This window comes from Rhipicephalus microplus, chromosome X (genome assembly GCF_043290135.1).
Source record: "Rhipicephalus microplus isolate Deutch F79 chromosome X, USDA_Rmic, whole genome shotgun sequence".
NCBI lineage: Eukaryota > Metazoa > Arthropoda > Arachnida > Ixodida > Ixodidae > Rhipicephalus > Rhipicephalus microplus.
This window is the reverse complement of record NC_134710.1, coordinates 9,879,168-9,904,426: the sequence shown is the minus strand read 5'-3', so window position 1 is coordinate 9,904,426 and position 25,259 is coordinate 9,879,168. Positions and strand designations below refer to the sequence as shown.

Genomic DNA, 25,259 nt, shown 5'->3' with positions numbered 1-25,259 from the left:
CCTCAGTATAGGTTACCTTTTTTAGGGCCTTTTCTCGTAACGAAGTCGACTCGGCCCAGTCTGCTGCCAGTGTTTCTTTTTTTAAGTGTTCAGGTGTATTTTGTTTCTTTTGTCTAATATTAAGTGTTATTTGTGTTTTATGTTTTCTTTTGGCCAGATGTTGAGTGTCATTTTGCTCTGTTTTTACTTTTTTCTCGTGTTCATTTCGTCTACCGCGAAGGGAGCTGTGTGTGACCTTGAGTGTCAGTGCTTGCCGGGAGAGAGAGACGAAGGACGCTTTGCGCCTACGCTTGCACAGCCGTCGGCGGCGTGTGTGTGTGTGTGTGTGTGTGTAAGTGCGTGCCCGTGAAGAGTGAGTCATGGCTCCCCCCCCACCCCATCGACGCGGACACTGGAGGTGCTGGGGGAGGGGGCATTGACCCACTGACGTCAGACAGTCTGGCTGTGCTCTGCTCTCGGCCGTCGTCAAAGAAGCCCTGCTGCCTTTCCCACCATGGCTCCCACCTGGTGGGAGCCATGGTGGCACCATGGCTCCCACCAGGCCAGCTGAAAGCAGCTATATGCTGCCGAACAACGCCAGGGCGCCTCGCAGTCAATTCTGGTTTGGCCTCCCTGATCATGGAGAGGCCCTGCTTCCCGCAACGTCCCAGCTCAGTCATCGAGCCAGAAATGCGGGGCCTCCAAACCACAACCGAGGCAGCGTTCGTTCGTCAGACTCGCGGCTTATCAAGAGCAGCAAGGAGCGTTCGTTCGTCAGACTCGCGGCTTATCAAGAGCAGCAACGAGCTATCAGAGAGCCCCCTCCCGTACATCTGACCTCGCACCCAGCGAACATTATCACGCCCCTCCGAGCGGTGGACGCTATCCTGCTTCAGCACCACGAACACTACTACCACTGTCCTGAGCTCCCTTCCGTAGTTATTTTTATAGTGTCATATAGTGTCATGTATTTATTTTGTTATTAATGTTTTTGTTTCTCCTTTGCCATCATTTTTAGCAGCAGTTACAGGGCTGAACTGAGGTTAGCTGTCGCTCATAACAGTGTCATTTTAACTGCATGGGTGACATCCGGCTGCTTTTTGAAGAGCGATAAAGCGCAAATTTAGGAGAGGGGGATGTGGGAATTGAGGCTACCCGCTGCCTTTGCGCGGGCTTTGCAGCCTTTTCTGCCGTTCTCGGGTCCCGACATGTCTCCCCTCCTTTGCTGTCTGCCGCGCTCGGGAAGAGGAGTGACGTTTAACCCCTCACCCGGTAGCGGATGTTGACTGTGGCACCGCGCGCGAAGTCTCCCCGGAGGTTTTCGCGCGCTGCGTCAGGAGCAGGCAGACAGATACTCTCCGGGAATGCAAACTGTGAGATGTCGGTCGACTCCCGTCGCTCGGGGCTCGTCGAACTTCGCTGACGGCGCCTCGCGCCCGAGGCGAACGCTCACCTTTTGTTGCCCCACTGCGTACGCACAGCCGAAGGGCGCTACGGTGTCCTAGTGCGTGGCCTAGCTACGCCGACCAGTCTCCCTCCGAAGCCAACGCGAGCGCCTTTGCCCTCGCTCGAGCAACCGGGCCTTGGTCCCGGTGTCTCCGTGGATCACCTTTACCGCGGAGACGTGCTCGTGGCACCCTGTGTAGTACTAATGTGCCCGTGGTGTGGATAAGCCTATTTCCTTTCCCGTCGCGCCTTTGCAACGGGCTGTACTGCGTTTGGTGTTGCCACAATAAGTGTTGCTACTTTGAACAGTATCGTGTTCTCGCCACGGCGACGGTTAACGCGTGCCCTGCGACTCGCTAAGACCGGACCCACGCTGGTGGCCGTACTCCTTCGGGATACGTGTACACCACACTCTTGATTCTCTCGCATTAGACGTTCGATAGTCTCCTGAGTTTTAGAATTTTCTTCAGCGTCAGAGAGCATACAACAGGAGCAGGAGGCTCGCTTTGCCCAGCTCACCTTTTCGAGTTTGGTGCTGAAGTCGCGGCTTTGTGATGCACTTCGTCCAGGGCTCTTGCCTTTGCTGCCACGGTTTCGTCCAGGACTCTTGCTTCTACTGCTATGATTTCTATCGTCGATGCTTGAAAATAACTCCTTCTCGAGCTGGAGCTCGGGCTGCTCCTGCTGGTGCTCTTGTTGCGGCCTTTGTCATGGCCGAGAGAGACTGCTGAAGCCACGCTGGAAGCGTTGCTTGCATGCCCTGTCACCCGTCTTGTGAGCATCCCCACAGATGACGCACTGCGGGGTACAGGGATAGTCCTCCGGGTGTTTCTGTTCGCAGCTTGAGCAAGTGAGGCGATTTGGCAAAGGACATACATCTCGTCGCTGGCCGACTTGTCTGCAGTTTAGGCACGCTTCCACCTTCGGTTGAAAGTTGAAAACGGCGTAGAGGATGCCAAACATTTTGACTGACGGAGGAAGCTCCTCTGCCATGAAGTGAATGAGCACTGAGCGTGAGGTACGCCCCATGTCCCTTGCTTGCTTGGACTATTGGTAAAAGGGGATTCGCCCAACGTAATTCTTGAAGCAAGTCCTGAGGTGATTCACCATTCCAAGCGCAGTAGATGATCCCCGCCCGTGCCCCGTCCGTGGGAGCTATGTATGCATGAAATCCCAGTTTTTACCACGTAGTACTCGTATTTTTGCACATTTGGCAACTCGGTCGGCACAAGGAGTGGACACGGTGAAAATATTCTTGGCCAGATTAGTACACACAAGATCTTCGTCGGCAATCACAGAGTGCAGTCCGCTGTTGGCGACTACAGCCGCTCGTAACTCTCTATCGTTGTATTGGGCCAAATCTATGCCCGCACTCGGACGAAAGACAATCTTGAAGTCATCGAGTGGCAACCGTGGCAGTCGTTTTAAGCGAGGACGCGCCACAGCTGTGTCGTCGAGCTTTGAGGAAACACTGGGCGGTGATTCAGTTTTGCGTGCTGGCGTTTCGGCAGCTGACGCCGCTTTACTTGACTGCGTTCCTTCAGTTTCTTTTGACTGCTGTCGAGGTGAGCGTTATCGGGGATTCAGGACTACACTCCATTCTTCTGGGTTGAATTCTGTGGCAGGTAAATCCGTGCCATTCACCTTGTATGCCATTGCGTTGCCGAATGAACTTATGCACGCGCGTCGAAGCGCGAGCCCGACGCCGGTGGCGTTAGGGCTGACGAGGCGGCGTTCCCCCGCTCAGCAAGAGTTGAAGTTTGCAAAGCTCCTCAAGAACAAAGAGGTTTGAGGCACTAACCAGCAGCGTCGGCAACTTGCTGAAGTTCAAGAGAGACCACTGTTGGCACCAAAAAAGCAGTCTTGGTTCAACAAAAACTTCATAGAATACGGAGTCCATGCGAGGCACACCAGCCTTGCCTGGCCCCCTAGCGGACTCTCAGCAGCGATTTGGGTGCTGTAGCGCAACTAAGAGAAGAATAAATATCACTGGTATCTAGCACGATTCAAAATAACCAGCAATCCCGCCATATTTGGCTTTGGGAGCGCTACCAGTGGCGCCACAGCTGACCACTTTTCCACAAAGGAGAGTGACGTCTGGCTCAGCGGCTCCTCAAGCATTTCGTCTGCTAGGCACACACACTCATCATTCCTTGTCACCTGTGTTGCCGCCATCGTCGTACAAAACGTCGACTAGGGTTGAATACAACAGCCTGGAGCTAGGAATAATTACGATTTGCAACGTCGTGAATCATTTTTGCTTCATCAAACCTTTGCAGAATAGTGATTCCAAAATTGACACCATTCCGGGCAACAATGATGTGCCTGAGGGTGCACGCTTCGGCCATGCTCGCTCGTGCGTCTAAATTAGCTATATTGGTTAGCTATATTGCTGTATATATAGCTATATAATTAGCTATATATACAGCATTCAGGTATATGCAAAGGGGTCAATGTGATATCGGTATAGGGAATGCGCACCACCAGAGAAGTAGAATAAGTTCCCTGCTTGCCAGGTTCTCTAGCCCCACCTATCCGGCCTCTCATAGTGGCAGCTGCAGTGAACCACTCAGTATTATGCAGACGCAAAGAAGTCTACATACGAGCCGAAATTCACTGATAATGTTACCTTTGTGTTATTTGTTAGCGACAATATCTGTCTATATGCTACTCCAATTCAATGGCTTATGATCGTGTTGGCGTGCAACATACATGTAATGAAAAGACACCCTTTTTCCGCGCTTCAAACCAGACGACCGACTCTCACAATGGTTTCCCGACACGCGAACTAACTATAACTAGCACACGTTGAATCGTGCTCTTTTCTTTCGCCAATCATTTATGGGCTGTTTGCATCTTGGTTTTTCATGAAATCATTTAAAGCGGTGCGACAAAGACCAGACATGACGAGTGAGTGTGTTTCCTGGCTTCAGCGCCAGGCGGCACCACAATAAGAATACTCTGATCGTAGACGTAATCACTACTAGCATATCCGTCACTCAAAATGATATTTATGAAATATACCACACCGAACATATAGTACTAGTGTCGATGTTGCATTGCACTACATTCTCCTTTGAGCTCTCCTGCACTGTTTGCAGTCGAAATAAAATAACTCGCCAATGACTGACCCAATTAAAATTTGGCCAAAAGGACCTATGCATACCGAGCAATCAAATGAAAGGCACATCTCAATTCTTAAATTGAATGTCAGTGCTCCTTCAAGAAAATCTAACACAAAAATCTACCATCATCTTCGTTTTCTCATTGTTGCAATAAGTAGCTAATGACTCGTTCATGCAGCTAGAAATCCCTCTTGCCCGCGATGGCTTTGGAGGTTGTTTCACTGGTTTTCAAACTGCCAGTAGTCATGACTTCACATTCGTGAAGTACTCTGGCAGGCCATCGAACACACGAGAAATGGCGTTAAGCCTCAGGAATGGCTTGTCTTTTGGCAAAAATACGGTGTCACCACTTATGGTGAAATCGTGCATATGGGTGATGTCTGATGAAACACAGTGCTTTAGACACTCCCATACTTTAATGCTGAAATCATTGGCTTTTTGCCATGTTATAGCTCATTCTAAGTTCTCATAGTTTCCATGGACACTTGGCGTGAAAACAAAAGCCTTTTCAGTGGTGCCTTTAAACGGCCCCCCAGTATCTAGCACATGAACGGAATCGTCATGTGAACATCAGCTTCAAATGTAGAATACCTGAACTTGGCCCTTAACCAAAAAGTTATCACAGATACTGTACAGTACATGTGCAACTTTGCAACTCGCGCCAGCCCCACGTGTGGTCTCTGCGAAATCAAACAAAGGAGCCGGAGAAGCGCAACCTCCTGAAAATGGCAGAGCGGCACAGCAGCTTTCCGTGCCATACCAAGCTCCCCATAGCGTGACGGCGAATTTTTGTAACTGGTAAAAGTATTGCAGGACTATGGTGGCACCTTGCTACATCACTGACAAATGGCAAGTCATTATGTGACGCCAGGAAAAGAGTGTTGAGGGTGGGCTTTTTCCATTGTATTTTGGATTTTCTGAGCTGAAGAACTCTGGACTGTGTGCCCCCCTTTTTTTCACTCTTAAGTATATGCAACCTGCAAGTAAAAAAAATGGGGGCGTGAGCAGTGTTGGAAGGCCCCTTCAAGCTCTATAAGTTCAAGTTTCTAGAATGATTTGCACTTGTCCTTAAACTAAAGGTTGGCAGAAATTTCGTTAGCTAGCTCCCATATATCAAACGAAAGTGATTTTTTTTGTTTCAAATTTAAAACGAAAACCAAAAGCAGACTATTTATGGCAAATTGATTGTTTATTGGCACTCACTGATAGATTTGGTCTCAATAGCAAAAAAATTGGCAGATCTCACGTACAGTGAGAATCGATGACATGCGAAGCACAAATGAGAAAGGTTGATATGTAACTTTAAAATGGGCACAATGTTACGAGGCAGACAAATTATGCCGTACATGACTTTCATGTCATGATTATCATGTCTGCACCTGGCATTGTGTTTTTTGTCCATTCATGTCACGTAATACCGAATTCGGTATGTGCGATGCGAGCAAAACGGCTGCAAGCGCATCATGAGTATGGTATGTAGTCACGTTCTTAGATGACATCAATATCATCATCATGTTTGGACGCGTCATTTATCTTTGTCGCTCGTTCGCGTCACGTAAAACCAAATTTGGTATAGGTTGTATTCACGTGACGTCAACTTGGTGGGCGCGGCAGCGAAAAAAGTGCGCCAGCTGTGCTGGCAACCGCATGGCCACCATTTTGAAGGCCTCCATACCGGCGGCCAGCGGCAGTTGAGTCCGGCGGTTCCAACAGGTGCACACAAGTTACTGAGAGCACGTTACTCTTGTTTTATCTTATTTGGATTTAGAAGGTATGAGATTTACCTTTTGTGAAGCTACTGCAACCATGGGCGATGTGTGCTCGATTCACTTGAGCGTGTACGCCGAGAAATTGGATGCCAAAGAGCGATACACGGACAAAGTGGCTTGCTGCAGTGTGTTGACCCACTCATTTCGACGAGCAAGGAGGCTGCGTTTGGCACCAGATTTGTTTCGAAGGTGGAACTCTGAGACATAAAGGACTGCTTGGTGCATATACGACAAGTTTTGTGACGCATGAACGACTCAACCAAGAAATCGTTGGATGCTTGACTAGTGGGTTTGTTCACGAACTTTTGCTGAAAAGTCACAGTACTGCGTCGCTATGGGCGCAAAGGTAAGATAATCAAAAGTTATATACTATCTGTAAACGCTAAAGTCGAAGTAACTCATGAATTCAATACGAGTGCGATGTTTTACGAGTCGAGCTAGTTGAAAAGGCGGGTTTAATAGCGCTTGCAAACTCGCACGTAAAAACATCATGGCACGAGACACGTTCGATTGCGGTAGAGTGCACACAAGACAAACTTAGAAGTGGTTGGCTCACCCACAGCTTTGATAAATCGAATGAAGGGTACCTGGAACGTCAAATCATTCACTAGACCATGGTTACAAGCCACCTGTGCCTTGACGCAAGTGTACTGAGCCAGGTCACTTTAGCGAGAAAAACAAAAGCGTGTGTCTCTCATTTAATAAAGGGGATCGCAGCTCTTAAAAACCGAAAAATTGCGAAAAAGCCCGTTTTTGAAAAACCATATTTTCAGGTTGTATGTCACAAACTACCTATTCTGTGAATATCAATGCCTAATTCAACCCCGAAGTGCTAAAAATATGCTATTTTTGAGGCCGTCACAGCGCCCAAAACACACGCAAAAACCAAAATCAAACCAAACTTCGCACGCGCGCCATTCCGAGACCATGCGGCCGTACGTGGCCATCTTCGTCTTGTTTTGACCGTGAACTCTTTCTCTCTCGTTTGCCGCGTTTCAAAATCGCGTCAACGGCGTGATTCAGATGCTATCCGCGTTTCTACAAGATGCGATGCAGAGCGCCGATTAGCCAGAGCAGCTCATTCATATCTCGCGGGTGAAAGTGCGCCCGCCATCGGCTGCTGCGCTGGAAGCGGGGGCGGTCCCTCCTGGAGATGGATGGCACGTCCGGCGCGCTCGTGTCGCTGTTGCTCTATGCTCCGTCCGCTTCGATAGACTTTTGCTTACAGGCCGCATTTTGCCTTACGCTGTATTTTCGAGCAGTTTCTCTTTTTTTTTTTCTTTTCACACAAGTTCTGTGCCCTTTGTTTTTGTTGATGTGCGTGATGCCGGCAACGAAGACGGTGCGCTAGTTCGGAGCGCGGAAACACGTTATGTGTATTCTACGAGAATTGAAATTCCGCTTTCCTGCGGAATTTCAGATGCTTGCGCCGGCGAAACTGTGCTGTCGGCTGCCACCAGTCCATAATCTGACAAACAGTGTGTACCTGGAGCCGCGAATGCATTGAGCGTGTCAGAGATCGCCGGATCCAGCACGCGCTCTGAATCTGTACCGTCGAGCGTGACATTGAGTGTTCGCCAGACCCAGCATTTCGTCTGTGACCTTTGTGCACCCGGTAACTACAACAGAATCGTTCCGACGAAACTCAAAGGCTAGCCAAGACGTACGATTCTCCCCTCTGCAAGATAAGGATGCGCGATCCAGCGTACACCCTTTATTCTCTAAGCGGGCCAAAGTATGCGTGAAAGATGAGAGCCGCCGCGTGCTCACTGCGCCATCTTGCTGATAATGCTGAAAGCACGATAGTCGTCGTGTGTGTCTTTTTTTCGGAAATTCCTTTCTTTCTTGCATTTTCATATATATATAGATACGTATGCATATACGATGCATGACACCGATGCTGACGCCCACGTCGACGCCTGCAGCAGAATCCAGCCCAGTGTGTCCATAAATTCCATCGCAATAAAAACAAGCGACGCACCGCAGGCCGAAGTTGGGAAGCGCACATCGTGAGCCTGCACTACTTTCCACGTACAATGAATGTTATGGGATTCATGCACTACAAAAGCACTGACGAATGCTATACGCACATCAAACACGGAGAGTTTCAACTGCAAAGGTCATACGATAACATTTAACTACCCAACGTGGCTGCAGAAAATCTTGCGAAGCTGATACGTGTACTCTGTGGGCTATATAATCGAAAGCCAAGTTGTCACGTATTTTCACGAAAACATTGCATATCGCAAGAACGAATCACATTTATCATGTCACAGACGGTTCGGTATTTCCGCTGATGCACGTAACATACAAAGTGGTTTGTGTTTGTTCCTTGCTAACACCGCCGAACAAGGGAGTGTTGGGAGCGTCTGCCTACTGATCCTCCTCTAGAGGACACTCCTGAATTCCGCTAGACGGCGGAAGTCTATGAACATTGCGAATATGTGACGCAAGCGATACGGCCGCGAGCTTATCATGAGTGAATCATGTCATATTCTCACATGACACAAATGTGATGATTATCATGTTTGGACGGGTCATTTGCCTTCATCGTTCATTCAAGTAACGTAATACCAAATTTGGTATATATATAATGCTACCGAAATGGCTGTGAGCGCATTATGAGCATGACACGTCATGTTCTCACATGACACGCATCTCATGATAATCATGTTAGCACAGGTCATATACCTTTGTTATCCATTCACATCCTGTAATAGCAAATTTGGTATATGTAAAGCTAGTGGAACGATCGCGAGCGCATGTAAGCGTGGCGTAGAGTCATGGCTTACACGACATGCATGTCATGTTTTACACGTTAGGGTCTGTCACATGTTTTCGCCATGCAGTCATGTCATACCATACCAATTTTGCAATATTTCATGCGAACCAAACCACTGCAAAAGTAGCAAGACTATGAAATGAAAATCATGACATTCATATGATCTTCCTGTTATGACTAGTCACCTATGCTCGTCATACAGTTATGTTATGCCATACAAATTTCGGTATAGATACCATAATAAAAACGGCCAAGAGAGCTAAAAGTGATAGGGGGCTAGTTAGTTATAGATAAATAGAGCCAAAGTTGCTGAAGTTCACTGAGAAATGCTTCGCATTCAGTGAGAGATTATAGCGCTCAACCCGACACTTCACGCACAAATTTGTTTGTTTTGAACAAAATGTCTAAAGGAACACAATCCCCAAAAAAGTAAGCCTGTGAATGCGCCATCAGTGAAAAATGTCAACATTCCACACTCAAACTTTCATATTACTAGACACTTTCCGCTATGTTCGAGGCTGTTCACTTGCTGTATTAGACCAACTTCAAACACGAAGATCATTACATAAGGCTTTATACAAACATCCAAGCAAGCAACAATAACAAGACTTATACAAAAAATTTAACTGCCTTTTTACTGCGTTCACACATAAGCAGCAATTCACAGTTTTTATTCGCCAGACGCGGGTAAATAAAAACAGTGACTGCATATGTATTCAATAAAGCATTTCATTAGAACAACAGGTGTGCATTCTTCATATTTAGTGACACCTTCAAGTTTTTATCTCGGTCAGAACAAGCCTCCAAATCTTGTCACATCATGCCTTTTGCCGTAGGGTTGAACAGGATTTAATAGTAGTTGGAGTCCCGAAACCTCGATATGATTACGAGAGACACCGTTGTGGGAGGCTCTGGAAACTACCTCCCTGTCACACTGGACGTTTTAATATCATTTAAATGAAATGACATTCGCATCTAATGACATTATATGGCTGCTACACCAATATATATGTCATTAGAATTGAATTATTTAGGCAATCGAATGAGTTCGAGAAACACATTTGCCATCGTAGCCGAACCAAATGTATACTCTCTATCCCAGGGACAACTTAATGACGGCATTCTCAATTGGACCTCCATTCATGGAAACACGCCATTAATGTTGCTTTTTGAAGGTATCCCCCATTTTAGAAGGTCAGGCTGTGGCAAAATGTTTTTGCTCTCCACCTCAGTGGCGTCTGGCTTTCGGCCATAATGTAAACAAGCCAACGCTTCTATGCACGTGTGCATCTTCAGCGATGGCATCAAGAGGATATTTTTTTTTAACCTCATGATCCAAGTTATCTGGCTTATGTAAATTTTTCATATCACAATAACTAAACGCATTACTTGCTGCAGCTTGGCATCATTCAGTGGCTTTGCCATATCAGCCGTGTTGTTTATGTTTATTCTATCGGCTGTGGCTACTTGCTTGGATCGTCTAGTGGCCATATATTCCGAGATATAAAATTTCTATGAGCCTTTTTAAGTGAGGCGACTTCCCGCAAGTCTTAAAGTAAACATCTTGCCTTTTATTCCATTTTGTGGTTACCTTCAAGAACTTTCGGCCATTTTTTCTGAATTAATGACATTAATGTAACGAATAAATGGCATTTGCTGCACAGAATGACAGTGTGACAGGGGTAGAACATGCACCTGAGTTCACATACACATGCCTCAAGCATTTTTGCCTATATGGAAAATGCGGCCGCTGCGGCTGGGATTTGATCTCGCAATTTCAGGCCATTAGGTATAATCGAGGCTGCTTAAAAATAGCAGACTTCAAATGGCACCTCTGATTGCAATGCACACACACACCTAGTGCTTTTTACAAACAGTGCCAAATTAATACTCTGTTCTGCACACTCCAGACACACACTTCTGGTTCAATTGGGGGCCATGCATCTTGCTTGCATAATCCTAGCAGAAGGCATAACACAGGCTCTACACCTAGAAAATAGCCCGACATTCACTATGCAGCTGTGAAACATTATTTCGTGCCTGTGCAAGACAAGAGCCGCAAAATTGGCTCGACTAGGTCCTTCACTGGCAACATGTCCATAAATATAACACATATATTTAATCTCTCTTGTGTGTGTCCGAGTTGTATTACTTTCCTATGTTCAGCGCTAGCTCAATTGTATCACGCTTCGTCGATTGTGTCGATGTGTTTTTTTTCGCCTTTTTTTTTATCCACAAAACCTGCTCATTCTGAAGCGCTGCATTGACTTCAATGTTTGTAAATCCCCGTTTTTCTTCTATATTTCCCCCCCCCCGACATATTTTTTCTGTTTTAAGCTTCTGTTGTTTTCTTGCCCTGGAAAATGTCCAATCAAGTGTATCTGTCACCCACTCCTGCCTACGACTTCGCATAGAAGTCGGCAGTATTCACTAAATAAATATATGCCTACAGACTGTGTGATATTCAAATGTATAACAAGGGCATAGTTGAGGCCCCTATTAGTTGCGTGCAGAGTTACTAAATGTGAAACTGCATTCCAAAATCCGGACACGCAGTTAGCCCAATTTTTTCCGAAGTTAACTGACTGCCGTGCCACCTGAGAGCGGCAACACAAGACGCAAATAATGTGTTTAATAGTGGCCGTACAGATGCACAGGTCGCGCGACAATATGCTCACTCTGAACAGGGGAGGCCAATAATACGCCCGGATTAGAGTTACTGTATATGCTACCTTTAAGTAGCAGAGTTGCGCCAATACGCCAACTTGGGTTCAGATGTATTGCAGGAAAGCCACTCACCACTCGTGTAGAAGCAGCACTCGTGCTTCAAAGCACTAGCATTGCTTTATTATTTTTTTTTTTCCTTCCTATTCTTTATGAAGGTATGATCAAAACTCGGTTGCTCCAGTCACGCCTAGAAGCCTCGATTTTTATGCTTACGTTCTTGGTATGTAATAATAAAACAAGTACGCTGGCTTGTTACACCAGGGACATATAATTTTTATTATATGTCCCTTTATTTTATTTGGTCACACATTAGCTTCATCTTCTATTCCACTGTTTTTAGCATTTACAGATATAAAATTAATTTGCACTTTTGATCACTATCGAGTAGCAATGCAATTTTTTCGTCATGTTGAGCTCATTCGTTAACTGTGTGAGGAAGCCAAATGAGTCGAGCTGGATAGCGATCGAGTGTGGCCGGGCGACGCCTATGTTACGCACGCTTCACATATTACGCTCGTATGACAATCGCGGCTCACGGCAGCTGATGTGAATCGTAGTTCAACAGCCCTGTCGTGTCAGACAATCTTCCCGCTTAAGGTTTGAAAGCTGCATTAAATTCATGCGCTAGATGCCATACCTCGCCGATTCGAATAGTTATAGTTTTTCTTCCTTTATTTTTGGCATTTTACTGGTCAGACCAATTTGGACGTATGCAGCCAACACACGCTGACCAACTCTGCATGTTGATTGATTGATTGATATGTGGGGTTTAACGTCCCGAAACCACTATATGATTATGAGAGACGCCGTAGTGGAGGGCTCCGGAAATTTAGACCACCTGGGGTTCTTTAACGTGCACCCAAATCTGAGCACACGGGCCTACAACATTTCCGCCTCCATCGGAAATGCAGCCGCCGCAGCCGGGATTCGAACCCGCGCCGGGTCAGCAGCCGAGTACCCCTTAGCCACTAGACCACCGCGGCGGGGCAACTCTGCATGTATAACATATTCACTGCATCTGTGGGTTATGCATATAAAGCAAGTTTAGCAGTGCCATGAATAAAAACAAAAAAAAGCTGAGCGTTTATTCCTTCCTCAGTGAACACATATTTCTATAGTAACACCCACGTCTGATCACATGAGCTGTACGTGATAGAATTAAACAGAATAATGCACTTGCTACCACATTTCTCGCAACTAAAAGGCAACATGGTTTCAATAACAAAGAAGCGCGGTAAGTATATTCTACTTCACTACAGCGGTGAGAATAATAGCCGATGTCAACCACGCTTGATCTGTCCGAAATCTGTCCGAGACCATGACCACGTGATGGCACTAGGCGAATAGGGGCGCTGAACTACAGCAGGCGGAGCGAGGGGCGCCCGGAAAACAGTGGCACAACTCTGCTACCTTTGGGTTGCATATACAGTAACTCTCGGCCCCGCCGCGGTGGTCAAGTGGCTAAGGCACTCGGCTGCTGACCCGCGAATTGCGGTATCGAATACTGGCTGCGGGGACTGCATTTTTGACGGAGGCGGAAATGATGTAGGCCCATGTGCTCAGAATTGTGTGCACGTTCAAGAACCCCAGGTGGTTGAAATTTCCAGAGCCCTCCAATACGAAGTCTCTCATAATCATTAGGTGGCTTTGGGATGTTAAACCGCTCATATTAATCAATCACAGTAATTCTAGTCCATACTTTGATACATAGAGTCAATGGGGAGTTTCTCAACTTATATGATTCAATAACTCTGGTTATGTGCACACTGGCATGCTTCATAAACAATGTCCATACATGAACAAATCTTATGTGCCATATCTGATGGAATGGCCGAGCTGGTTTTTCGCATGACCAACACCAGCTTCCATATATGTTGACATGTACTACAAACTAATGATGAAAAGAAGAATGTGATTACACACAAACTACAAATATGCAAGCAAGATGAAGCTGCTTCAAAAATGCATTCAAACTTCTGAAAAAAGAAAACATGGCACGACCAGAAAAACGCTACTTTCCCACATGACTATAACTTACTACACTACAGACATGCATTGAATGAACGGCACACTCAACAAGGCTGCACAATCAACGTATGGTATCCATGCGGTGTTACCTAACATGAACTGTCAATTCACAGGTCATGTTTGATACACCTGCAACCGAGCCCAATATTTCCCCCATATTAAAGCATACTGGAATGAATTGGCGAAATTTAGTCACCTTATTGTCCCGAAGTCTCTAAAAATAGCACCCGGCTGCACTTATCAGCAACGACGCAGCACAACTAGAAGCAAGCAAGGGTGCCTAACAAAATTCAACGCGATAGCATAACTGACACGACAATGTTAAAGAAACGCAATAAATGTGCCAGCTGTCACAATCATGCACGCAACTTCACACACGTCGCCGGCAGTTGACAAGTCAATAATCGCACAAGCGCGCTCCCACACGACACTCCATGTGAAATGCGCTTTTAGTCACCATGCAGAAGTAATCGCACTGAAATACAACACAGACTATGATCGGTGGTTCTGGGGGGCAAGCTCGAACAGTTTTTCGAGCTTGTAATTCATAATTGTTAGGCCTAGAATCGTCAGCTAAGTGACCGAGTGTCATTATCGGACATCAAGTACACGGCGCTCCCACCACTGCTCGTAAACGAACGCAGTGAGACGGTTCCAAGGACAGCAACGAAACATGCACGAGCATCGTATAGCAAGTCGCAGTATTCGGCGATCGCCCCTTTCGTTAGGGTTAACGCCACTAGCTAACAAAGCTACACAGGTGGAAATATATTAAACAAAACCGATGCACTAACTTACCTCGTGAATAATCTTGCAGCCTTTTACTTGCCCCATCTGTCCGAACACAGCTACGAGAAGCTCCTCCGTCACCGCTGTGTCGAGGTTTCCCACGTAACTACAAGTTTTGGGAAGGAAGCGACACGTTGAATAACACATGGAGATCAGCGGCAAATGACCGAACGCCGGCGGTGCTGCAACGCCGGACATGAAAATGCACGCTATCTCCAAGTACTCACAGTGTACGTGGCTGACAGTCATTACCCTGGTCCTGGAAGTCAGAGAACATGTCATTAAACAGAGCCGATCAGGCGTACAAGGTCTAAATTAAGCAGAATATCACTACCTTGTTTGCCATTATGGCGTCCGTCGACTAAACCTATAACCAAAGCGCATGCGCCGCGCTACGCATGCTGGGAAGGTCAACGCCGAGGCAACACCTCCTCTAGGAAGATGCCTGCCGCATGAGAAAAAAACAGCTGCCACTCCCTTTCTCTTCTTTATTTTGAAAATGTTCTCGGTCGCTAGCGTCACCTGTGGCGGACGGTGCAACAACGCAACACTTTGCATAGCCTCCGAAACAGTGGTGCACATTTGCAGGTCTTGAACAACCACCTTTCCTTCCTTCGTGTGAACAACTCTCGACGGACCCTGTGGGCCGCAGATGAATAACGCTTAGCTGGTACCGCCCGTCACCATGATGTTAGTGTCGGTCACGAGTGCCACCGCGCGGAGCTCGTTTAAAGCTGAAGGCAGACCAGCTCCACTGAAAGCGCGAGCCATTTCTCAGGCATCTTTCTAGAGGAGGCGTTGGCCGAGGCCCGCCAATGCCTCCTAAATTTCCTTTGCCTGCCGAATAAGCACAAAACACTTGTCATCTATGAAGGCGCTGCCTACGTAGGAATAAAGGTCTTTTTACTCAGGTTTTAAGATCGGCAATTTTGGCGTTTGCTAATAACTTCAAAGACTATGCCTTGTATTGAAAAAGTTGTTTATTGAATGACAGTGTCACTTTAGTATGGTTAATTTTTAATCACGTACACGCTTTTTTTAAACTGTTAACGTTATTATTGTTGAATATTAGCTCCAAAAACGTAAAAACCTATTTGAAGACAACCCTACTTGAGTAGCGCCACTACCGTAGTTCTGACGACCGCCGTTTTCTAAGTGACCGTTGATAATCCGGCAGGCAAGAGAAGTCTAGGAGGTGTTGGGCCCGCACACGGAGGGCCCACATGCATAGAGTTCTGAGAAACTCTATGCCCGCATGCCCGCGATACGCTGGCTAGAAGGATAGGTGTCAGCCATGGAATGGTGTCAGCCTCGACGCGCCGGAGAGCGAGCGAGAATTCATCTGGATGCGGCGACGCTGCGGTCGCTTTCACGATACCTCTCCTCGCTTCCGTGTAGCAGTCGTTTTTTGTTGCAAATATTTCACGCTACCCTGCGGACTATAACAAAATCTACCTGTCACAATTCTAGCGGTGCGCTGCGAAGCGTGTATTGGCACTGGAAACTAGTGTTTTTAATTCATTTCGTAGTACATCAGCTACGAAAAATGACTTGCCGTGGGCTTGACAACAAAACAAAGTCCGTGCAGTTTCACTTTGATGCCACAGGGTTCTCCGTGACGTCTCAATGGAGGTAGAGGTATCGGCAACTGTTATTTTTATGACTTGCGCAATCAACGCCTAATTTTACAAGCAAGACATTTATTTTCACGAAATCGAAAAACAACATGAAAAATGAACACAACATATGCATTAAGGTTGGAGAGAACTGCAAGTTATACGAAACTCAGCTAAAGCAAGTGAATAAGGCAACTAAATAGAACAGTAAATATACGATGATGAAATTGGCAAACATAGATACAGTCATACACCATGCAGTTTTACGAAAGAACTGATTTCTGCATATGTGAAACACAGCCAGACGGTGACATCACCGTTGTTAATGGGAGATTTGCAACAAAGTGAACAAGACAATAGTAAAACCACAAGAAACAACACAGTGTGAGTAATGCACAATAACATAAAATAAAGCCTTGTTGGCTGAGTTAACGTTATATTAAGTCATACGTCTCAGCTTCAACAATTTTATTTCTCTCTCTTTTTTTGATTAGACGCATTTTTTTCAGCAACGATAAAATGTATTCTGGTTAGTGTAAAGAATCTAATTATCTGATTTGTCACTTCCAGCTTGTGGTGTTCACAGCCGACCATATTTAACCTCTTCTCAGACAGGCAAGAGATAACGTCTGTCATGCTGTCACTTTTCAACTTGTTGAAGTTAAAGCGATAGGTGAATGCATCTTCCATAGCTTTGACCAGGTTTGTCTATATGACGTGTAAGCCATGATTTTGCCGGAAGCAAGCTGGAATTCTCAGAGTGAAGCAAAAACCTGCTACATTCGTTGCACTTCGTCTTTTTCACCATCTTCCGGGCCACATAGCCACTGACGTAATAAGTGATCCGGGAGTCACTTTTGCGTCCAATGAGATCAGTGTGGTCAAGGGAGGCTTTGCAAGCAACAATCATTTCATGAACCTCATTGGGGTGCCCCACATCTTGCAGCTCATCCAGCTTATTGTGCAGTTTTTATTGAATTATTGTGGATGCTCGGACTTAGAGGGCTGCTCAGAACTCAAGAAGGTATGTTTCTACGGCAGAGTGACTGTGCCAAACTGTAAAAACTGAGGCAATTCACAGAGATCAAAAACTGTGTCGGCGTAGGGTGATCATTTGAGCCAGACATTCGCTTCAGAATAACAAAAAGATTTTAAGCGCGCCTTGGCAGAGGCAAGACGTCATCAAGTATTTATAGCAGAATGTTTTCCAGACATATATGCAGGATAGAAACGGTACTGGTTTGAGTGAAGCGGAGTCCTTCGGCAGTAGGTTCACTCAGGAACCCACCCTCCTTAGGTACAGCTTTTCCCCAAGTTGCTAAGAACCCGTTGATAACATGCTTGTAACTACGGACGATGAATCTTTCATCAAAATAAGCTTCGCACACAACGCAGTTATTTTCCAGTGGTTTGTCAGCGCGAGGAATCGCACGCTCTCAGGCCTTGCGCCGTTCATTATCGGCGGGAGCAGAGAAGAGAGACGCTTTCTTCCCTTGTTTGCGGGCCGAAGCATATCTCACATTGCTTCCAGGTGCAAAGCAGTCTTACGCAGCGCTGTGGCATGGTCACATTGGCAATTATTGATCGCGAACAAATCGAACTAGGCACAGCACAAACGTTGCGACTTGCGAGCACACGAGCAAGCGACTCTGAAAAGTGCCGCGCTAGCGGCTGGCGAGTGCTTTCGACCGATCTCGGTGGTGACTTGCGCGCCGCCCCGCGGCGTAATGAAATACGAGCACGCCTCCTTCCAAGGCGCGGCCGGGGCGATGCTAGGGTGGCTAGAATGGGGAGGTGTGATGAGCGGGGCGCCTTTCGCTTGGCGGAGAGGGTCCTTCGGCGCGCCGATGCCGCTAGGGGCGCTGATGGCAGCGGCGCGGGTAGTGAGCGGCGCACTTCGCTGGGTTTGCTTCAGTCGCGCCATAATTTTTTTCGTTAGCAGTCGCACTGTCTTACAAGTATGTCGTCGATCGGTGATTGCGTTGAGTCTCTCTGAAATGTCCGAAGATGTCAACGACAAAAAAGAAGACGCAACGTTGGTGCTTTGTGCCTGGCTGCAACACTGGATATTATAATTCTTCAGGAGAGAAAGTTTCCCTTTTCCGAGCTCCCACGTGTAGTGTGCTGTTCGACAAATGGATTCGTGCTATTCCAAGAGCGGACAAACAGCTTGACGAGAACTCCGCAGTGTGCGAGAAGCACTTCGACCCAAGGTATGTACAAAAAATAGAAGGCACGGTGTTCGCACACCCGAGCAAGAGACCAATTTTGCTTACTTGCGTTCCACGTGTCACATGCTGCATTGCAACATAACCAATTGGCTGTCCTTTTCTCTTTTCTTTTTCACAGATTTGTCGTGCGTACGTTCAAACATAGGATTAATGGTGAAGATGTATACATGCCGCGCGCTGTGCCGACCTTAACAAATGACGCCGTGCCGACGATTTTTCCTAATTTGCCTAAATACTTGACGAAAGCTCTGCCCAAGGAGAGAAAGAGACGGAAAAGCGTGGCTGAAAGTGCTGTTTCGAGTAAAAGAATTAGTGTGAACCACGACAATGTCGAAGAAGGCTCAGCGATTGACCATGACGTGATCGTTTCAGAACAGAACGTCATGTTGACCGAACAGCTGCATTCCTTAAGTGCTATGCTTCACCGTCCTAGCGAGTTGTGGTCGATGCAGAAGTTCGAGCAAACGAATGCATTATGCTACCAGACCGCTAAATTGGACAGAGATTTAACACCTCCTGTTATTCACAACAAGATAGTGTTGTTTGAAGCTGAGGAAGGAGCAGCTGCTCAGTGCAGCATCTTTCTGAACGGGTTCCTATTCAAAAAAAGTGGCTGTCAGACAGTGAGCCAAGCACAGGATCTTCTCAAGTATGCAGACACATTGACACCCTGCGTAGGAATTGGGACAATGGAAGAGTTCCAACCACTGAATTTGGAAAGCAAGGCGAAGCTATCTCAAAATCGTGTCTTCTCCCTTTCTTGCGATGGTTCCTCATCGATTTCGCTACAAGGTATTATGAGATATCGCAGTTGCGCAAACCCTGCCTAAAATATTTTATTTGAGCCTGTAGATACCTGTCCCTGCTTTGGTTAGACTTATCCACCGATTATGGTACACTTTACAGATGGCTCATCTGGACGTTGTACTGCCTGCAGAAAATGCAGAAACCTTCTGAAGGCTCGTCTGCTCCGTCTAAAAAAAAAAAAGACTAAGCGGCCACTTGCAAGAACAGCTGCACAACGACTGAAATGGGCTGTTCGTACGTTGAAGAAAAAGAAAATGAAGCTGCTTACCTTGCAGGATGCCCTGAAGAAGATGCGAGAAAAGACTTCACAAATCATTGCATCTGTGTTAGAGGAAAAGGTACACTGTCCCATTAAGTTGTTATAGATTCATTACTAATAGCTTCTTAATTATTTCAGCTGAAACTTCTTCCAAAAAAGCAACGGGCTGCGGTGCAGGCTTGTTTTGACGCTGCCAAACGAAGGTCCTTGCGCGGATATAACTACAATAAAGAATGGCTCCTTGAGTGCATCATCCTCAGAATGAAAAGTGCACGACTGTATGAGCATCTTAGAGCACACAGAATTCTTGTCCTGCCAAGCCGTGCTTGCCTTCAAAAATACATCAAGGTATGTGATTGCATATGGTGTGCAGTATAGAGATGGTTCCTAATGTTTTTATCTACAGGGATTCGCTGCTGCTTATGGGTTTAATACCAAACTCCTGAGCTGTCTGAAGAAAAAAGTTAAAGACATGGATGAAATGGAGAGGCATGGGGGCATAGTAGTGGATGAAATGAAACTCTCTGCTCATCTGGACTTGCAGTCGTCCAGCAATATTGAAGGCTTTGTCGACCTCGGCAAGTTTACCGATGCCAATGAAAGACACCGCAAAGCTGACCATGGGCTTGTCATAATGTTCCAACCATTTGTGGGGAAATGGACACAAATCATTGGTAATATATTTTTTGCACTGTTAAGGCACATATGCCGAAGCGTTTTGTAATGCTCTATTTCTCTTCAGGTGTGTTTTCATCCAGCGGGAACGTAAAAGCCAGGCTGTTGACAAAACTTTTGGTAGAAGCTACAATTTTGTGTGAGCAAGCCGGCCTCTACGTGGATTACATTTGCTGTGATGGTGCGCCCTGGAACAGATCTATGTGGAACATCCTGGGGATACGCGCCACCCTCAATGACATTCAGTGCAGAGTTGTTCATCCGTGCAACAAACACCGATTTTTGTACTTTATATCGGACTTCCCTCACCTCATGAAGTGCGTGAGAAACACAATGATGAAGCAGGGCTTCAACACCCACAACGGAAGGGCAAGTTGGCTCTAATATTTCTGTGGAATTTTTATGCATAATGCGTACTTCTCAATGCTAATTTGAATCCTTAACAGTTCCTGATGCAATGTGGAAATTTTACAGGCCCACTGGGATCATGTGTCAACCATGTGGAAACTTGACAGCAGTGCCATCACCTTGAAAGTGGCACCAAAGCTGACTCGATCACATATCTTTCCAAATGGATTCGAGAAAATGCGTGTGGACTTAACATTTCATGTTTTCAGTGCCCAAGTGACTCGGTGCTTAGATTTTTACAAAGATCAGATCGAGGAGCAATACACAAATGTTGAGCCAACAAGACTCGTTATTGGTCTCATGGCGGAACTAATCGAGGTGATGACATCCAGGTTTCCAGCAGAAGCTTTACGGTAAGAGTGAAATATTTACCCTGTCGATAATTAGTCCAGACAAAGTTTCTACGCTTCATACATAAACATTATTTCAGGCTTCACAGCCGAAAGGAAGCTGTGCTTGACCAGGCACTAAAGTTCCTCGATTTGTGGGAAGCTCACGCAAGAGGACTTGGCTTTCTAAGCAAAAGTACCGCAGTGGGTTTGCGTGTGACGTTGAAAAGTACGAAGCACCTCCTGGAGTACCTGTGTGAGGAAGTACATTTCAAGTATCTCATGACGGCTCGCCTAAGCCAAGACTGCCTTGAGCGCTGTTTCGGAATCGTGCGGCAGGCAGGTGGTGGCAATGATCACCCAACCCCTGCACAGTTTGTTGTTATCACGAGGTATTTTATTATCAAATTTTACGCCTTATGTTGCATGTCGTATAAACTTGTTACGCATCTGATTATGTTTGACTGCTGTTGTGAGTAAAATATGCATTGTTTATTTATAGATGCCTCAGCTTCTATAGCCTGGCAAAGAGTCCGAAGGGTGGCAATGTAGCTGACGGAGTGGTGGAATCTCTTCTCTCTCTGGAAGAAATGCTGCACGAGGTGGAAGATCACAACGAAGACAACGAAAGACTTTCATCTGACGTGCTAGAAGTGTCTGTAGATCATGCGTCATACACTGTTGAGCGAAGTGACGCCCGCCTTGTGTATTATGTCGCAGGTTATGTCGCAAGAAAGCGTGTACTTCGTAGTAATTGTGATGATTGCAAGAACGCCTGCCTTGCTTCTAAAGAAAATGTGCCAGGAAATCTCCCAGCCCAGGCAAGCAAGCTGTGGGATCTCGGAGGACTTTTGTATCCGTCGAATTCCTTCTATAACCTGATATTATCCCTTGAGAACAAAATCACTCGCTTCTTGAGCACATCACGTCTTCATGCCAAATCGGCCGTTGAGATGATGAAGGGGATAGGCGAGACGCAACAAATTGGTTGCGCAAAGCATGCTGCTTTTTTGACGAAAAGTGTGGTGCGATTTTATTGCCTCACTCGTGTCCACTTTTTTTTGAAAGGGATGAACCAAAAGGAAGACGAAAAGAAAGGGCGGAGAGTAAAGCCATGCGTACTCTAGTGGCAGTGCATGAATGGCATGCGTGGAAATAAAGTTGTGTTTTTGTGAAAAAGTGTCTGCTAAATTTATGCTGCTGGGAACAATTCTCAAGTCACACGCTTAGCGGTATAGGTAAATTTTGGCGCTCTTAATGCGTGACTCATCTGAGTTAATGTATACATTAACTCAGATGAGTTTTAGCTGCCTATAGGCAGCTAAAACTGCTTCGTTTTTCTGCGGCGAGCAGCGCGCTGCGGCGAGCAGCGCGCGCTCATTCGTACATCGCCTGCGAAAGGCTACCCGCGCCGGTGCGTGCAGCGCCCCAAGCGGCATCGGCGCGCCTTGGGGACCGGTTTCTGCGGCCGCTTTTCACACCTCATATTCTAGCCACCCTAGCGATGCTGACACCTCTCCTTCTAGCCACCATACCCGTGAGTCTGTATGCTTTGTGCCGCAAAAACGTGGCGCTAATAATTGCGGTTTCGGTTTCAATTTTGGTTTTCACTTTATTCTTTAGTTTATGGAGTGAGGAATTAACTCCAAACAGGTAAATTATTCGAATGAAGATACGCTCTGAAAAAGAAAAGCCTTGCATGCCGATAAATGTGGTGTCCCACTAGTGTTGTTCCCTCTTTCCTTGTAATAAACGTCTTTTGCTTGGCCAGCACCCCCTCTATTTTTACAATGCCAGCCAGATGCGCCCGATCCAGCCGTTCGCCACCCTTTTCGCGAGGCACTTCTGCTCTTGCCCATCGCCTAGCCTTTGCGTGTGTATATTACGCAGAGAACCCATCATGCAGTGCCGCACGATGGAAATTATATGAACTAATTTTTTGTTCATTGGTGTACAGGGTGGGAGAGGATCCAGTCACTCATTTTAGGGGGGGGGGGGTGGTTTTTTTCAAGTAACACCATAGAATAAAGAACCAACTTGGTAACACCATGGAGATAGAGGGCGGGGTCCTGCACTTTTATTGCTACATGTTTTTGTTGCTACATAACAGCTTTCGTTGCAGCGAAAGCTGTTATGAGATTACAACTCGGGTCGCGCGCGGCGCCGTAGTTGTCCGTAACCATGCACTATCGCACGAAATAAGAAAAAAAAAACTCGTACCAAGGACACAGTGTGGCTTGAACCCGGGTCCACAGTGTGCCAGCCCAACGTTCTACCACTGAGCCACGCCAAGCAGAACTTTCGAGCCTTCGCAAGCTTTCCTTAGGCAGGCTCGAGTCCGCGAAAAGAGTCGCGTTAACATGAGTAATAAAGTGTTTTAGAACATCATACAGAACAATCAGACGTCCCAATGCGGATAGCGTAGCGAGTTGGTCGTCCATGTGCTCCAACCCCTTACAAAAAATTGTTCTTGATCACCTATTAACTTTGGCGCATACCCTCTTGAGGCGTATTACTCATCGTCGTCAGCCACTGCATGAACAATTGGCACAAAATTATTTGCAAGTGTTTAGCGGATACCATGCTTCTCAGAAAAATGAGGAAGGATGGCCTAACGAATGCCAGCCTGCTACTCAGAAGTTATTATTATCGTTATTGCCGTAGTGGGTACCCAGAAAATGTGCTTGCAGTAGTTACCCCATGAGTGTTTTGAAAAGGCTCTGAAAAGCCGCTCTTCTAGCTTTCGCTGTGACGGTGCTGGGCTTACCACGCAGGCCTGGCGTTTTTTAATGTCAGATCACGGTGGCATCACTCGATCCTTTGTCTTAATTGGTCATAAATTGTGTACGACACGCACCGAAGAGAGGGGGAGGGAGTGCTGACACATGCATTGGAGGGGAGCAGGCGATGACCCCCCCCCCTCGCTCTCTCTCATGAACAGCGCCACTGGAGCCGTAGCCGTGGCGTTTTGCATTCATCGTGTTGGTGGTCTCACTGGCTCTGAGAGATACACGGTGTTTTGAGATAGCTCGCATGGTCAAATAGATGGGTCGAGAAACTTGGAACGAAAAGTGGCCAACACCCACGGAGTTTCATTCCTTCATGCCAACACCTATTACCACAGGCATCAACACCCGCCGACGATTGAAGCACGGCTAGGGGAGGAGGGTACAAACAACCAAAACACAAATCTCTCTCTCTCTCTCTCTCTCTCTCTCTCTATATATATATATATATATATATATATATATATATATATATATATATATATATATACGTAGATTATAAAGAGTCTGCCTTCGGTTGCCGTAGAATTCTGATGAAGATCGGTCTCCGATGGAAACGTCACCAATAAACAGTTTTTTAAAGGTGTATACTTATTTTTCATATATATATATATATATATATATATATATATTTATATGTAGGCAGGCATGGTGGTTGAGTGGCCGTAGCATTGCATATAGTCCAGTAGATCCTCCGTGAGCGGTCACAACGTGGTTTATTTCGACGTTTAGGCCTAGAGTCTGGCCTTCATCAGGATTGAAGGTATAGTTTGTTGGTGTTCAGCTGCATACAATCTCAAATCAGAGGGGAAAGAGAAAAAAAGCTAAAAGAAAAAAGAAGGAAAAAAGATGAAGAGAGTATACGGTGGGCTCCCCCCCCCCCCCGGGCGCCCCCTTCCACTCTTCCTTCCACTTCCCCCTCCATCTCTCTCCCCCTAATCCTTTTCACCTTTCTGCTCTCGGCGGTCTGTGTATGCTTCCTTTCACTAACGCATTCTTCCCGACCAGACGGCGCGCCTCCTGGCTCTGGCGGTTCGGTGTGGGGCAAAAGAAAGCTCTTTTGGCCCCATCCACTTTCTTCTGGGAATTCGCCTCTCAGGGGGCCTGTGGGTATGCCCATAATATGTGGCTCAAGCCCGCCCTGTTGTTGCAAAATTTACCCGTGTCCGAATAAAGTTCCGGCACGCAGCGGTTCATTGTTACCGGACTAGGGAACGTATGGGTCTGAAGTATAGGCGCCACGCCACCACATGTCCTTTGTTCAATGACGAGTGTGCGGGAGGATAAATTTTCTTGCTTAGCCTGTAAGACGGCGTAATATCTCTGTAAGTGGTCATCCACTCAAATCTCCCATCGTCCTCCCAGCTCGACCAGGGCAATCCAGAGGCTCAGTCTGTGAGTCCTGGAGCTGTCTGGTGGGCAGCCTCATTGCCGGGTAAGGAGGAGTGAGTGGGTGCCCAGACTATCTTTTGTTCGTTGGTCTTTGTGTCCAGCCAATATTCT

General features: G+C 46.5%; 1 protein-coding gene across 5 annotated transcripts in view; it reads right to left on the bottom strand.

Annotated features, from left to right (window-relative positions):
- LOC119175652 (nucleolysin TIAR) overlaps window positions 1-15,091 on the bottom strand; it is a 153,010-nt gene extending 137,919 nt beyond the window's left edge. For 3 of the 5 annotated variants that reach the window (XM_037426577.2, XM_037426573.2, XM_037426575.2), the window contains exons 1-2: window positions 14,873-14,922; window positions 14,655-14,751 (exon numbers count right to left, since the gene is read on the bottom strand). In XM_037426577.2, coding sequence (XP_037282474.1) covers window positions 14,655-14,751; window positions 14,873-14,922 — 147 coding nt within the window. Of the gene's footprint in view, window positions 1-14,654; window positions 14,752-14,872; window positions 14,923-14,979 lie in introns of those variants that run through there. The other 2 variants (XM_037426578.2, XM_037426574.2) reach the window with 1 other exon arrangement.
- Window positions 15,092-25,259: the final 10,168 nt, after the last annotated feature.